At 44.8% G+C, this 15,635-nt stretch overlaps 2 protein-coding genes across 6 annotated transcripts in view; one reads left to right on the forward strand and one right to left on the reverse strand.

Annotated features, from left to right (window-relative positions):
• ccdc170 (coiled-coil domain containing 170) overlaps window positions 1-8,420 on the forward strand; it is a gene marked incomplete at its 5' end in the record, with an annotated part of 15,220 nt that extends 6,800 nt beyond the window's left edge. Inside the window, 6 exons of the mRNA XM_083634304.1 lie at window positions 3,270-3,575; window positions 4,941-5,132; window positions 5,923-6,096; window positions 6,433-6,675; window positions 7,113-7,316; window positions 8,141-8,420. Coding sequence (XP_083490430.1) covers window positions 3,270-3,575; window positions 4,941-5,132; window positions 5,923-6,096; window positions 6,433-6,675; window positions 7,113-7,316; window positions 8,141-8,392 — 1,371 coding nt within the window. The 3' untranslated portion in view covers window positions 8,393-8,420. The remainder of the gene's footprint in view (window positions 1-3,269; window positions 3,576-4,940; window positions 5,133-5,922; window positions 6,097-6,432; window positions 6,676-7,112; window positions 7,317-8,140) is intronic.
• A 219-nt stretch (window positions 8,421-8,639) lies between these two features.
• The window catches only part of syne1b (spectrin repeat containing, nuclear envelope 1b), a gene marked incomplete at its 5' end in the record, with an annotated part of 267,667 nt that continues 260,671 nt past the window's right edge, over window positions 8,640-15,635 (reverse strand). For all 5 annotated transcript variants that reach the window (XM_083634044.1, XM_083634043.1, XM_083634042.1 and 2 more), the window contains 4 exons: window positions 8,640-9,802; window positions 12,360-12,418; window positions 13,495-13,587; window positions 13,808-14,020. In XM_083634044.1, coding sequence (XP_083490170.1) covers window positions 9,535-9,802; window positions 12,360-12,418; window positions 13,495-13,587; window positions 13,808-14,020 — 633 coding nt within the window. In that variant the 3' untranslated portion in view covers window positions 8,640-9,534. The remainder of the gene's footprint in view (window positions 9,803-12,359; window positions 12,419-13,494; window positions 13,588-13,807; window positions 14,021-15,635) is intronic.

Genomic DNA, 15,635 nt, shown 5'->3' on the forward strand with positions numbered 1-15,635 from the left:
GTCTGTCTCAGGAGTTGTGACTGTGTTGTGTCTGTCTCAGGAGTTGTGACTCTGTGTTGTGTCTGTCTCAGGAGTTGTGACTCTGTGTTGTGTCTGTCTCAGGAGTTGTGACTCTGTGTTGTGTCTGTCTCAGGAGTCATGACTCTGTGTTGTGTCTGTCTCAGGAGTTGTGACTCTGTGTTGTGTCTGTCTCAGGAGTCATGACTCTGTGTTGTGTCTGTCTCAGGAGTTGTGACTCTGTGTTGTGTCTGTCTCAGGAGTTGTGACTCTGTGTTGTGTCTGTCTCAGGAGTTGTGACTCTGTGTTGTGTCTGTCTCAGGAGTTGTGACTGTGTTGTGTCTGTCTCAGGAGTCTCTGTGTTGTGTCTGTCTCAGGAGTTGTGACTCTGTGTTGTGTCTGTCTCAGGAGTTGTGACTCTGTGTTGTGTCTGTCTCAGGAGTTGTGACTGTGTTGTGTCTGTCTCAGGAGTTGTGACTCTGTGTTGTGTCTGTCTCAGGAGTCATGACTCTGTGTTGTGTCTGTCTCAGGAGTTGTGACTCTGTGTTGTGTCTGTCTCAGGAGTTGTGACTCTGTGTTGTGTCTGTCTCAGGAGTTGTGACTCTGTGTTGTGTCTGTCTCAGGAGTTGTGACTGTGTTGTGTCTGTCTCAGGAGTCTCTGTGTTGTGTCTGTCTCAGGAGTTGTGACTCTGTGTTGTGTCTGTCTCAGGAGTTGTGACTCTGTGTTGTGTCTGTCTCAGGAGTTGTGACTGTGTTGTGTCTGTCTCAGGAGTCATGACTCTGTGTTGTGTCTGTCTCAGGAGTTGTGACTCTGTGTTGTGTCTGTCTCAGGAGTCATGACTCTGTGTTGTGTCTGTCTCAGGAGTTGTGACTGTGTGTTGTGTCTGTCTCAGGAGTCATGACTCTGTGTTGTGTCTGTCTCAGGAGTCATGACTCTGTGTTGTGTCTGTCTCAGGAGTTGTGACTCTGTGTTGTGTCTGTCTCAGGAGTCATGACTCTGTGTTGTGTCTGTCTCAGGAGTTGTGACTCTGTGTTGTGTCTGTCTCAGGAGTCGTGACTCTGTGTTGTGTCTGTCTCAGGAGTTGTGACTCTGTGTTGTGTCTGTCTCAGGAGTTGTGACTCTGTGTTGTCTGTCTCAGGAGTTGTGACTGTGTTGTGTCTGTCTCAGGAGTTGTGACTGTGTTGTGTCTGTCTCAGGAGTCGTGACTCTGTGTTGTGTCTGTCTCAGGAGTCGTGACTCTGTGTTGTGTCTGTCTCAGGAGTTGTGACTGTGTTGTGTCTGTCTCAGGAGTTGTGACTCTGTGTTGTGTCTGTCTCAGGAGTTGTGACTGTGTTGTGTCTGTCTCAGGAGTTGTGACTCTGTGTTGTGTCTGTCTCAGGAGTTGTGACTCTGTGTTGTGTCTGTCTCAGGAGTTGTGACTCTGTGTTGTGTCTGTCTCAGGAGTTGTGACTCTGTGTTGTGTCTGTCTCAGGAGTCATGACTCTGTGTTGTGTCTGTCTCAGGAGTTGTGACTCTGTGTTGTGTCTGTCTCAGGAGTCATGACTCTGTGTTGTGTCTGTCTCAGGAGTTGTGACTCTGTGTTGTGTCTGTCTCAGGAGTCGTGACTCTGTGTTGTGTCTGTCTCAGGAGTCATGACTCTGTGTTGTGTCTGTCTCAGGAGTTGTGACTCTGTGTTGTGTCTGTCTCAGGAGTCGTGACTCTGTGTTGTGTCTGTCTCAGGAGTTGTGACTCTGTGTTGTGTCTGTCTCAGGAGTTGTGACTCTGTGTTGTGTCTGTCTCAGGAGTCATGACTCTGTGTTGTGTCTGTCTCAGGAGTTGTGACTCTGTGTTGTGTCTGTCTCAGGAGTCATGACTCTGTGTTGTGTCTGTCTCAGGAGTTGTGACTCTGTGTTGTGTCTGTCTCAGGAGTTGTGACTCTGTGTTGTGTCTGTCTCAGGAGTTGTGACTGTGTTGTGTCTGTCTCAGGAGTCTCTGTGTTGTGTCTGTCTCAGGAGTTGTGACTCTGTGTTGTGTCTGTCTCAGGAGTTGTGACTCTGTGTTGTGTCTGTCTCAGGAGTCGTGACTCTGTGTTGTGTCTGTCTCAGGAGTTGTGACTGTGTTGTGTCTGTCTCAGGAGTTGTGACTCTGTGTTGTGTCTGTCTCAGGAGTTGTGACTGTGTTGTGTCTGTCTCAGGAGTTGTGACTCTGTGTTGTGTCTGTCTCAGGAGTTGTGACTCTGTGTTGTGTCTGTCTCAGGAGTTGTGACTCTGTGTTGTGTCTGTCTCAGGAGTTGTGACTCTGTGTTGTGTCTGTCTCAGGAGTCATGACTCTGTGTTGTGTCTGTCTCAGGAGTTGTGACTCTGTGTTGTGTCTGTCTCAGGAGTCATGACTCTGTGTTGTGTCTGTCTCAGGAGTTGTGACTCTGTGTTGTGTCTGTCTCAGGAGTCATGACTCTGTGTTGTGTCTGTCTCAGGAGTTGTGACTCTGTGTTGTGTCTGTCTCAGGAGTTGTGACTCTGTGTTGTGTCTGTCTCAGGAGTTGTGACTGTGTTGTGTCTGTCTCAGGAGTCATGACTCTGTGTTGTGTCTGTCTCAGGAGTTGTGACTCTGTGTTGTGTCTGTCTCAGGAGTCATGACTCTGTGTTGTGTCTGTCTCAGGAGTCATGACTCTGTGTTGTGTCTGTCTCAGGAGTTGTGACTCTGTGTTGTGTCTGTCTCAGGAGTTGTGACTCTGTGTTGTGTCTGTCTCAGGAGTTGTGACTCTGTGTTGTGTCTGTCTCAGGAGTTGTGACTGTGTTGTGTCTGTCTCAGGAGTCTCTGTGTTGTGTCTGTCTCAGGAGTTGTGACTCTGTGTTGTGTCTGTCTCAGGAGTTGTGACTCTGTGTTGTGTCTGTCTCAGGAGTTGTGACTGTGTTGTGTCTGTCTCAGGAGTTGTGACTCTGTGTTGTGTCTGTCTCAGGAGTTGTGACTGTGTTGTGTCTGTCTCAGGAGTTGTGACTCTGTGTTGTGTCTGTCTCAGGAGTTGTGACTCTGTGTTGTGTCTGTCTCAGGAGTTGTGACTCTGTGTTGTGTCTGTCTCAGGAGTTGTGACTCTGTGTTGTGTCTGTCTCAGGAGTCATGACTCTGTGTTGTGTCTGTCTCAGGAGTTGTGACTCTGTGTTGTGTCTGTCTCAGGAGTCATGACTCTGTGTTGTGTCTGTCTCAGGAGTTGTGACTGTGTGTTGTGTCTGTCTCAGGAGTCTCTGTGTTGTGTCTGTCTCAGGAGTCATGACTCTGTGTTGTGTCTGTCTCAGGAGTTGGACAGCATGGTGTTGGGGAGGAGGAGTGCGGAGTTGGACAAGCAGAGCCTGACGGAGAGGCTTGAGGCCAGCAGGCGAGTCATAGAGGCAGCCAGGCGGGAGTCCCAGTGTTTGGAGAAGCAGGTTGAGGAGCTTGATAGGAAGCTCCACTCTAGCCAGGGAGAGGCCCAGGCGGCTCAGGGGCAGCAGCTACGGACCTTCCTGGGAGAGGTGGCCGTCCTGCTGCAGGGTGACTCTGAAGACGTGGTCCTGCCCACACAGAGGGCTATTCTGCACAAACTCAATCAACTATGCGACAAGGTGGGGGGGATGCAGTAGCAGTAACATATCTATGGCTCTTCTAACAACACACACTCATTCATTCATATATATATATATATTTTATAACTATTTTTTTCAAAATGTGAAACACCATAGTGACATAGTAGTCAAAGATAATAACAAAGATAATAATAATGATAATAATAATGACAACAGCAACAATAATACAATAATTAAGACATGACAAATATCAAAAAGAAAAGGACACTTTGGTAGGGAGAGAACACACACCCCTGCATACTGTCACCCCTCCCTCCCTCACACATCCTCACACATATACTCAGCCTCCCTCTCACATCCTCCCCCCCCCCCCCCCACACACACACACACACACTCACTCACAACCCCCCCACACTCATTCATTCATAGTATTTTGTGACATGAACACCTGGCCATCTTGGTAGGAACAGAACAAGTGATTGTAATGATTGTAATCATTACATAGATTACAATCAAGTGATTGTAATCTACAGTCAACGAGCTGTGTATGGTAAAGCAATGGTTCTCAATGTAGGGTACCAGGGGCCGCGGGGCCTTGAAGGGGTCCCAGGGGGTCCTCAGCAAATTGATGATTTATGAAACTTTATCATTATTTCATTTAGAATAAGTGAACACAGAAAATGTTTTGATCATAGTTTCACTGTTATCCCTCTACCGTCCGTAACAGTACAGATCAAAATCATCAGATTTGGGTTCCAGAGAAATCAAATGGGGATCCGTAGCTCAAAGTGCACTTAAATCAGGTGTGATATGAGAAAGACTGAGTCACTGTAATAAAGCACCATGTTTGTAGGAAATGCATGTGGCATCATTGGAATATATAGGTTATTGGTAATGACGTAACTTTGGTAACGCTTTAGAATACAGCCCCAACTTACAGGGTAACAAAATATGTACTTGGTACACAATCTGCACTTGCAGGGTACCTCATCTGTACCACATCTGTACTTACAGGGTAAGTGCAGGGTACCTCATCTGTACCACATCTGTACTTACAGGGTAAGTACAGGGTACCACATCTAGTACCACATCTGTACTTACAGGGAGTACCACATCTGTACTTACAGGGTAAGTACAGTGTACCACATCGGGTAACAAAATCTGTACTTACAGATTAAGTGCAAGGTACCACATCTGTACTTACATGGTATCACGCCTGTATTTACAGGGTAAGTACAGGGTACAAGGGCAAATCCTCACCATGTTTCCACATTTCACTGTTACGTTAATTGAGACCACAGGAGGGCTCATTATGGAGCGTTACATCTTACAATCCTGGGGGACTAAAAGAAAACAGAAGCATTTGTGGAGGCTGTGAGTTTTCTGCATCTGGCCCTGCTGTAGACCACGTCAGAGAGGCTGTCCCGTGTCTCGGAGGAGCTGAGCAGGCAGACGGAGCTGCACCACGGTGCCTCACAGAGGGCTCAGCTCGCAGAGCAGCACGTCCAGGACCTGAGGCAGAGGCTTGAGGGTCTGGAGGCTGAGCTGCTGGCAGCAGACGTGCATCGTGACGGGCTGCGTCACAGCAAACAGCATGTGAGTACACATGGCAGGAGACCAAGAGTTACAGCTGCCGGTCAGGCGCACTTTCACGTTCAGATTTTGTAAGAGAGTAGATTACACAGATGCCTTTGGAATAATAGAAAACACACAGGCTGGGGGCACGGACCGGTGGCGCAAGTGGTAAGCGCCGTCGCCTCACAGCTAGAAGGTCCTGGGTTCGATTCCCACCTGGGACGCTGTGAGCGCTGAAGGAGCGCGTGCCCGTCGGCCTGTCCTCGAGTGCCCACCGTCCACCGCCCGGGTGGGGTCGTCAAAAGGGCCTTTTTGTGTGGCGTTTGCATGTTCTCCCCGTGCCCTCCTGGGGGTTTCCTTCATATAGGAACCCCTCACCAAAAACATGCAAGAATATCCTGGTCGCTGAAGTGGTGCCTCCTCTGTTCGGGGCACCTGTTCGGAGGGAGGGGAACTTGTTGGAATAGCGTGATCCTCCCACGTGCTATGTCCTACCGGTGAAGCTTCCCCTGTCAGGTGAAAAGAAGCGGCTGGCTACTGCCCATGTCTCGGAGGAAGCATGGAGCCAGTTTCGGCTCTCCCCAGATCGGCAGAGGGTGGAGCAGCAACTAGGATAAATAAATTAAAATTTATAGCACTAATAGGGGATAAAAAAATCTGGGAAAAATCTTTTATAAAATAAAACACACAGGAGGTGTAATCGAGGTGAATAGACTTGGGAGTTATTCATTTAAATCCTTAGTCCATTGTGAGTTCCTATGAAATCCATTAACTGATATGTTAAATGATTTCTTAATCACCCCTCTAACAGTATGAAGAGTTCCTGGAGCAACTGTCAGAGATGATGAAGGTTGACAGCATTGCTGTGGACCTTGGCTTCGACATGAGGTTAAAACTCCTCCTGTCCCGAGCAGAACAACTGGTCAAACAAGAAGGAACATCTTTGGTGGAGACCAAAACTCTGACCTACAGTCTACAACGAAAGGTATTGCCAACAAACCTGACTAGTGCTTATATTACTGATATGTCTACTTACTATTATGGAAGGTTTTACATTTTCTGTACATTAGGCTCTTATTGCAATGGCAGTTATACCATCTTACACATAATTAAGTGGATTTAAAGAATCAGTCACAAATTGTGCTTATAGTGTGATTTGATAATCTATTGATCCTCTGATACTGCAGTAGTTGTTTTTGCACAAAACGTCCAACAGCAGAGCAGCAACTATAATTTACACTTCTCATGGCTGCCATACATCTGCATTGGGATTCAGTCCATGGATGCACCTGTCATTGAAATGTCCGTGTGTTGCCAACAGCTGAAGCTGCAGAAGGACCGGCTGGAGAGCAAGGAGCTCCACACGGAGCTCCTGAGGAAGAAGGTGTCAGACCTCGAGGAGGAGAGGCGCAGTCGATCGGCGTTGTCCGTGGAACGAGACGACGCTCACCTGGAGGCCAGGAGGCTGCAGAAGAAGGTGCAACGTCTCCAAGGCGAACTGAAAACCATCAAGCTCTCCAACACTGAGCTCAAGGCCCAGCTGTCCCACACCAATGAGCTCAAGGTAGAGGGGAGACGGGTTCAAGTCCGCCTTCCATCCGGAGGCAGAGTCAGATAATTTTTCTACCTCGTATATACAGTATATTTGTTCAAAGGTGGAATTGTGTGCGTTTCTGTGTGGGTGGTTGGAAGTTATGGGTGATCATTTCTTGAAAGATTGGGGTTTCACCTACTGCAAGTTTAATAATCCAGCCTATGAGAATGTAATGCTTTGTAGCTATGTATCAGTTGTATTGAGCAGAATGGTTATTTTTTTTTTGAGTTTTGTTCATTCAAACATGCACATTCATTCACAAAGTAGCCTAAGTGTCAAAGAGCAACAAGATAATATCATTTCCTTGATGAATTCCCTGAATAACTTCCTGTTTTGCGTTGTGGGTAAATTTTCCGTTCACTGATGAATGCTTAAAAAACTGCTTGGGTCTCTGCCAACACTCCAAGCTGAAAGTGATGGAGCAGAGTCAGACGGTGCAACAGCAGAGAAAGAGGCTGGAGGAGGTGGTGGAGGGGAAGGCCCAGGTGGAGCGGAGGCTGAGCGCACTGAGTTCAGACCTGCAGAGCCAAGAGAAGGCAGCCAGGGAAGAGCAGCTACAGCTCCACAGCCTCACACACACTCTAGCCCAGCTGTCTGAGAGGGAGAGAGAGGTAAGGGACGGAGACATAAGACTTTCACTACACTACATTTGGGGGGATACTTGATACAGGGTTCTGCTTGAAGTGCTTGGATTTTGAGTGGGAAAAAATCAAGTGCTGGAATACCTTGAACATAGCCCATTTTTTAAACAAGGTGCAAGTCCTTGAATTTCAAATAAACCACATATGTTTTGAATTAGTTATTGGACCTTACGTTATGGAAAAGCGTGCGTCCAGCTGTTCATCTGTCTCATTTGCGTCGGGATTCCCCCCTGCCTGCGTTAGGCTAGTTTGGGTCTCTGTGTCTGTGTTTTCTTATAGTTGTTTACAGTTTATGCTGCAGACGTCAGGAGGCAATGTGATGTTTCACAAGCTTGTGCAGTATCAGCTCACTCCCCTAAAAGAGCCGATCGATCAAAGTGATCGACACCTGTCAATCATTCAGCCAGTCATTTGGACAATGTTCTTAAACTCAACCAATTACTGTCATTTAAGATTGTTATTTTGAAATGACAATGTGTGTTTACTTGGAAAGAGTATATTTTCCCTTTTGGTGTGTAAATTCCATCGCAAGTTTGGTGTTCGACTTCATTTAAAGTGGTATTAAAAAGATCTTTAAAAAGTATTACATTTAACCGTTTATATCTGTAGAGTGTAGACACACCCTTTTAGCACCGCGCAAACTCAATATTATTCACAGGATTGATAAGAGAATTAACTTGTTAAAGACACAATCCATAATATAATGCAAATCTGATGCATATATCAACGGATGCAATATCAACCCTGTTGATATTATCAAATGTTTTTTCCCTATTTTTTCTTCCACGGTTCAGTTGGTCGACTTCCGGATGGTAGTTTCCAAAATGCTTGGTCTGGATACCACAACCCTGGCTCTCCCAAATTATGAAATCATCAAGTTACTGGAGAGCCTGCTTCACACTGATCACCGTCACCACCTTCATCTGCCCCCCTGGCATTGTCCGACCCACCAGAGGCACCAGGACTTCCATGACAGCTCCTCCTTCGATGCTTCGACCTCTAGGTCTGCAGGCCCCGATGATGCTGTAACCCTCCACGAAACCTAGATTTATACTTTATAGTACTGATTTTTACCTGGCACGGTATTAATGTGCCCTAAAAGAGCACGTACAAAAACAGATTTGACCTTCCACAGTATGAAAAGATTGATCAAGTGTTTCTTTCTACTTTTTGTTTTCAAGCCGAGATCAAGATAAATATGATTCACCAATGATTCACTGAGCAAACATAACAAATGTAAATGTGTAAAAGAAGAAATAAAAAAAGACAATATCAAAATGAGGATTTGGCATTCATTGTTTCTGATAGTCAGATTATACATACATACATTTTTCATAATTCTTTACCATTATATACACATCATGTTAAATAATCCTGGACTGTTATATATTTGATACTGGACCGACAGAGCCATACAAAATATACAGTAGTTCTATACTTCATCATAATTATGAATCTTAAGATATTGTTAAAAAAATAAAACAACAAAATGTGTACGGAACATGGTCGACTGATTTTAAACGTTTTGAAACTCTTGAATTGTTCATAATGACCGACGTTGATATTCAACACACAGCTTGGCTTAATAAATGGATCTTACATGAGTCTATGTAATTCATGTTAAAAATGGACTGTTCACCACCGACACACTGAAGCATATAGGTAAATGAAAGCAAAGATTAGAACTGCATGCCAAAATACAAGTAAAAAAATAATTGCAATATAAGATATATTAAATGTTATATTACAAATTTTCAGTTGTTACAAGCAAATTCACTGGCTATATTTTCAGCATCTAACTTCAGTGCTCTCTACTGACAGTTCTCTTCAGAGAAATACACTATGCAGTTGATCTTCAGCAGTTCATATTCATCCAGCTGATGTATCCACCACTGTGGTCAAAAACACTTTTTTGGTTCTTACGTTTCGTTGCGCCAACGGTGCTTTTTCATCGACACAGCAAAGACACAGACTAGAACATTGAGATCCTATGTGCTACACAATAAGATATTAACTGGAGACAGCAGCTCTGTTTCTGCAGTACAAACGGGGATGATCAATATTAGCTTTTGCTACCAACATAACGGACCATCAATGTGACTCCCAAGTCTGGCCGTAACTGCTGCGAGAGAGAGAGAGACCCAATCGCTGTCACCAAACCTTCAGGCAGTCCTGCTCAGCAGCCAGCCTACAGTGGAGGTGGTCCGTTGGTGTAGCTGAGCATGGGGTAGAAGGACTGAGCCAAGTTGTTGGACTGGGCACAGTTGTCGTGGGCACATTTGTAGTCCTCCGCAGACAGCGGCACCAGGAAGGCGACGACCAGCAGCAGCAGCAGCAGGAGGAGCTGGCACGGCAGCGCCACCCACAGGACGCGCCACAGAAACGGTGACCTACGGACCGCTGGCGGTGTGTCCGCGTCAGAACGGGAGGAACCGGACCCAGCGTCTCTGGGAGACCTGCTCACACACACATAGTCACAGGCGCACGACACACAGACAGGTTAACGTATTCACACCTATAATTAAGGACACAGCGTGAGAGAGGAGTTCCTCACATCTGTTGTGTCAGTTGCGTCAGCGATCTTGCAATAGTAGCATCACATTGGAATGGCAGGCTGAGATGTGCCAGATCGGTTTTTTCTTTGTGGTGCGCAGAGACAAACTCTGCAAAGAAGGACTCATTAAATTAGTCTAATCGGGTGTTTCCCAAACTATGGGTACGGGGACCCAATTTGGGTCGCGGACCAATGAGGGGGAAGTGGGGGGGGTGTCGCCAACTGGTCGTCATGGCAACTCATTGCCATTATGTTTTTTGTGAGTTTGGGTCCCAGGGAGAGACCAAATTTATCTTTTGGGTCCAAAGATGAAAAGGTTTGGGAACCCCTGGTCTAATCCAATAAATACATTTCACTTGAAATGTATGCTAGTTTCAATTCAGATGTTTCCATGTGTGTCTGAGTGGTTTATGTGCCGTCTACCAGTGTTCAATCCAAATAAGATCTCAGTTCCAGCTATGTGGGAACTGTCTAGCGGTGCTTGATGGAAGCACTGTGGTGCATGCTGGGTAACACACCTGAAAGCAATGGTGGGACAATGTTTGACACTCGTGATCTATACACACTGACTTAGCGGGCGGGAAAACACAATAGAGAGGCAAAGTGGAACGTCACTTCCTGCTTCAGCGCTGTACCAGAGATTTTCTTCCGCAATTTATGTTTCCCGTAGACATTTCGTAAAATGCTTATAAAAATAGTTTGACTCGGTCAAAGCAAACGGTTTGGCTATATTTAGATTCGGGGAGAGACCATAGAACATTTCACTCGGACCAAAACTAAAAATACAACAATGGAAATATAAATTCTTTAAATCCGCAATTTCTTTTACGTTTTGGTCTGAGTTAAATGTTATGCGATCTCTCCTGTTTCTAAATATATCTGAACCGTTTGGTTTGAACAAGTAAAACTATTTTTTATAAGCATTTTACGAAATGTCTATGGGAAAATAAACTGCGGAAGAAAATCTCTGGTACAGTGCTGAAGCAGGAACTGACGTTCCACTTTGCCTCTATTACAGAGACAGCCACAAGACAGTTTGTCAAGGCATACTGTACGCACAATCCTACAGCACAAAACACATATGTATGTCAGCTTGCATTCCTTTGTAAAGGCGGTTAGGGTACAGTAAAAGCCAGATGCATGCTGCTGCAGGAGTTGAATATTTAAATATTATGAAACTTTCGAGGTTCATGTCCTGTTGAAAAATGCAAAGCATGCCAAGCCAAGAGCGTAGCAATTAGAACAGATTTTGCACAGGGTAGTTGAGCGTAGCAGTTTTTTTTTAATCGTTTATATTCACCATCTGAATACACCATCACCCTCAGTAAAAAACTGTCTGTTTTTAGCCTCAGAGGTTAAAAGGGATTATTCTTATTATTTCTTTTACAATGAAGCTCACTTATACCTACCCACTGTGGATGCAGAAATGGCTACATTTGATTTTATTGATAAAGCACAGAGGTGTGTGATCTCTACACAGATTACACACAAAGAAAAATTATGCCAGATTCCAGGAATGCATGGATGGAAGCATATTGCATTCACTTTGAGAGAGAAAAAAATGGCTCCATTTTTCTGAATGAATCAGATAATTATCTCGTTCATTCAGAAAAACAGGGCAGATTTTCTTTTGAATGAAAACTTATCTCATTCATTCAGAAAAATGAGGGCGATTTTTGCGAACTGAATGCAATACGCTTCCGTAGGAATGCGTGAACAAGAGTTTACACTCGGGTTGTCCTATGCTGTTGCCAAAAGTGCCCCCCCCCCCCCCCCCCCCGCCCCCTACCCCAAATGGAGACCTGAGAGGCAAGACTCACAGATGACAGATTGAAGGGGGGGTGGATGGTGGATAGTCAGTGAGATAGCAGAAGAAGAAGAGGAGGAGGAAGAAGAAGAAGAAGAAATGTCACACACAAAAGAGAGAGAGAGTGAGAAAGAGAAAGAGAAACTGCAGCCTTTGCATTGTTCATTGCAGACATTTACTGGCTTGGCAATTTGAGAGAAAGGGCGCGCGCGTAACAGCAAGGGAGTGTTAGATATAGAGAGATATTGAATATACATAGGTATTATAATTATAGATATATTAGATATAGAGAGATATTGCTATTATACATAGGTATTGTAATTGCCCTCTGGTTAGCGATATTAAGCAGCCAAGGATGCTGGCAGAAAGGAGGCGTTGCACAATTCCTTCTGAAACTCTTTGATTGGATGTGTGGGCTGCCACTCAGCTCATCGCCTGGCCTACACATGATAGCGTCTAGACTTGCAGAAGATGATGGAATTCATTGCTCATGAGCCAATCTAATCTGGCACCAGTGTTGATGACTGGAATTTGTAATCTCATGCGAGTCTTGTGGTGGTTAGTGAACGTGACTAGGCCTCCAGGACAGGTGCATCATGGCCAGATGAGTTCCATTATCTTCTGGGTGCTCTAGAAACCGACAGAAAGGTACCTGTGGTGTGGACTGCTCACAGACGGTCCAGGCTGTGACACACTACATTTGCGACGTTGCTGTTTGCAATGAACAGGGGGGGGGTAAAAGAAAGAAAGTATGTTTCAGTCCAGGCAAATCAAGACAAAGCTACCGATGAAAGAAATCCCAACATGGAAGAAGAGCGACAACAAAATCATACGTGAAAGGTGATAGATCTAGTAAACCCGTGATAACAAGGAATCTGGCTTTTCAAAGAGCACGGGCCACTTTGAACTGCTTGGGCTCGAGTGTGATGCCGTTACAGACAAACCGTTTGCATGTAGAAAGCTATGACTTAAGCAGTGTGATGCATGCATTCCTTTGCTATCAAAGACATTTAGTAACATACACATAATTAAAAGCATTGATTATGCTTATTTGGACTGATATGTAGACAAATCATTGCTCACTAACACTGACATATAATAAAAAAAATTGTGCCCTCTTGCTATTTAAGCTAATGAAACAAGGGACTGTTGGCATCATGCTTGATACTTTACACACAGACAAAATAAAAATAATAAAAATATTAATAATAATAATTTTGTAATTTTAGCAGTTTCAAATATCCAGTATTCCTTGGGAACAACACTACTGGGATATAAAAAATAAAAAAAACCTACAGAGTGAAAACGTAACAGAGGAGAGTGTCCATTCTGGAGAGCAGAATATTTCAGTGTGGAAATACCGGACTAGAAAAAGTGACAACTAGGATTGACCAGGAAAAAGAAAAAAGAAAAAAAAATCTGAAAAAAAAAATATCATCCAATAAGAAAAATAAGGAAGAAAAACAGGTGGGAAAGGAAGGATGTCTCCAGTGGTCTAGCAGGGCTTTGCTCTGGGAGTAGAAGACATGCAAGAAGAGTAAAAGGCTGGAAAAAAAAAGATTCAGAGAGGGAGGGAGTGTACAGAAGGAGGTGTAGAGAGGTGTGAGGAGGAGGAGGAGGAGGAGGTGTAGAGAGGTGTGAGGAGGAGGAGGAGGAGGAGATCTTGGGATGACGGGTGAATCTGGCCTTCCAACCGGGCGTTTGGGGCACAAAGTTTGCATGGTGGGGTTACGGAACACCTCGCTTCACGTAGTAGAGCAGCGTGTGCAGGCAGGTGTATACGTTACCGATCGGCGCCGACTCGGCGTGCTCCTTCCTGATATGGGACTGATGGAACCGGACGTGTCCAGCTCATCAGCAGACGACCACGAAGACAGATCCTGAGGGAGGAGACACAAATAGGTGATTGCACAGGTAAAGCGAGCGATAAAGACCAACGAGTTATAATCTTTGCTCAAATGGCTTCATAAGGAATCAAGTGGGCGTGGCTTCGTTTTAAGGGGTCTCACACAAGCCCCCCCCCCCCCCCCTCAAAAAAAGGTTGAGAAGCACTGGTATAGTTGGCATTGGACATCACCTCACATCACCTCGAGTCCTCACCTGTTGACTGCTGGTGATGTCCAGTATCTTGGCCAGCTCTCGGAGGTCTCGAGTTACCTCCTTCAGCAGCAGTTTGAGGCGGTTCCCAATAACATGAACCTTCTCCTTGGCCTCCAGACAGTCGCTGCCCTGGGAGTTGACCAGCAGCTGGAGGGACATGTCTTGGAGGGAGGCCACCTTCAGCTGGGAGTCCAGGAGCTCCCGCCGGATTTGCTGTGTGAATGCTCAGTGTTAGACACGACTTGGAAACTACAGATCAATAACTAGTGGCACACTGACTCCTGCGTATATTTGATGGGACATTGATTTTATTCAGCTATAGTGCTTTGATCAGGCTGTTTGTCTTTAGTAATAATAGATAATAAACATGGCTTGTAGTAACCTAACTTCACATCAAGATGGTCGCCTGACGCACGATCTGATTTCGCCAACTAACAGTTGTTCCTGGACAAACATTTCTTCCTAGTATGGGCCGGGGAAACCCCGCCCCTGAACACATTCGATTGGTCGCAGCAATTGCTTCTTCCTTAAAACACGCGGCAAGGATTTTTTTTGGATTAAGATTAGGGTTAGTGTGAGAGCCAAATTCAGCTAAATACATTTTGAATACATGACTATATTTTGGATAATATAATTTGATATTTTTTCCTATGTGGATATAGCCTAGCAGAATAATAGATCATTTAAGCTGTGTAGTTGTTGCCTGTTAGCAATAATATTTTTGTGGTCAGTCTAGCGTACTGCGCATGTCCAGAATCCAGTCTAGAATTTGCCAGACTCGCTAAATGGGTAATTGAGACAACGTGTGAGCAGCTCTGAAGCATACAGCTTTTTGACCGTCATCTGCAGTCATCCTAAATAGTTTTGCAACCTAACAGAAGGAATGATGTCTTTTACCTGCTTGAGACAATGTTCCTGTTGATGAATGGAAATTGAAGAAAGGAAATAAAACGACATCAACAGTTTTTGGACTTGCGTGAGTAATTTTGCATCATTACATGAGGATAAACTACTTTACGGATACGAGTCAAAACCCTTCTACTGCCCACGTTGAAAGAAGTGGCTTAATTAAGAAAAAGAACATTTAGTGAAATTCTGCTACTACAGTTAGGGTGTGAAAAAAGTGCAGCTGTCAGCAAGCTTGGTCCTATGGCTAAGTGTATTTTATGTGAAACTATTTGTGCTGCTGTCCTGGCCTAGCCAGGACCCCCTTGCAAAAGAGATTCTGAATCTCAATGTTTTTTTCTCTTCCTGGTTTAATAAAGGTCACGGATAAGGCGCGTGCCTTCCAGTCTGAGAGCGGGGGTTCGAACCACACACATTTCTATAAAACATAGGGTTAGACATTAGGTTTAGGCAAGTACAACAATGTGGTTAGGGTTAGGGTTTGGGTCTGCTCGTCGTTAGATAAGAAAACCCTCATCTTAACCACATCTTTTTTACTTACTTTTTCTTCCAGGAAGAAGCAATTCAGGTGACCAATCAAATGAGTTCGGGGGTGGGTTTTTCCCGGCCCATACTAGTGTAACGTGGGGGTTCGTTAGATGGTCGGATAAATCACTCTTGGTTAATAGTAAACAACCAGACGGAGACGGATAATTCAGGTCGGCAGCTTTACTTAACTTCACACTTCACATCTTACAACACACACCGTCACTTCCGTGTTCCCACCAAAACATCTCTGCCCGGAACCAATCAGAATCAAGTAGACCTTCTAGTCACGTAAATGTGAGTTAATCCCAAAGAGGTAGATTCAGCAATGCACATAAACATACATAGGGAAATATAACTAAACATAAATATCTCTTTTACTAAATGAACTCAAACA

This window comes from Poromitra crassiceps (assembly GCF_964638095.1).
Source record: "Poromitra crassiceps genome assembly, chromosome: 3".
In the NCBI taxonomy this organism is placed as follows: Eukaryota; Metazoa; Chordata; class Actinopteri; order Beryciformes; family Melamphaidae; genus Poromitra; species Poromitra crassiceps.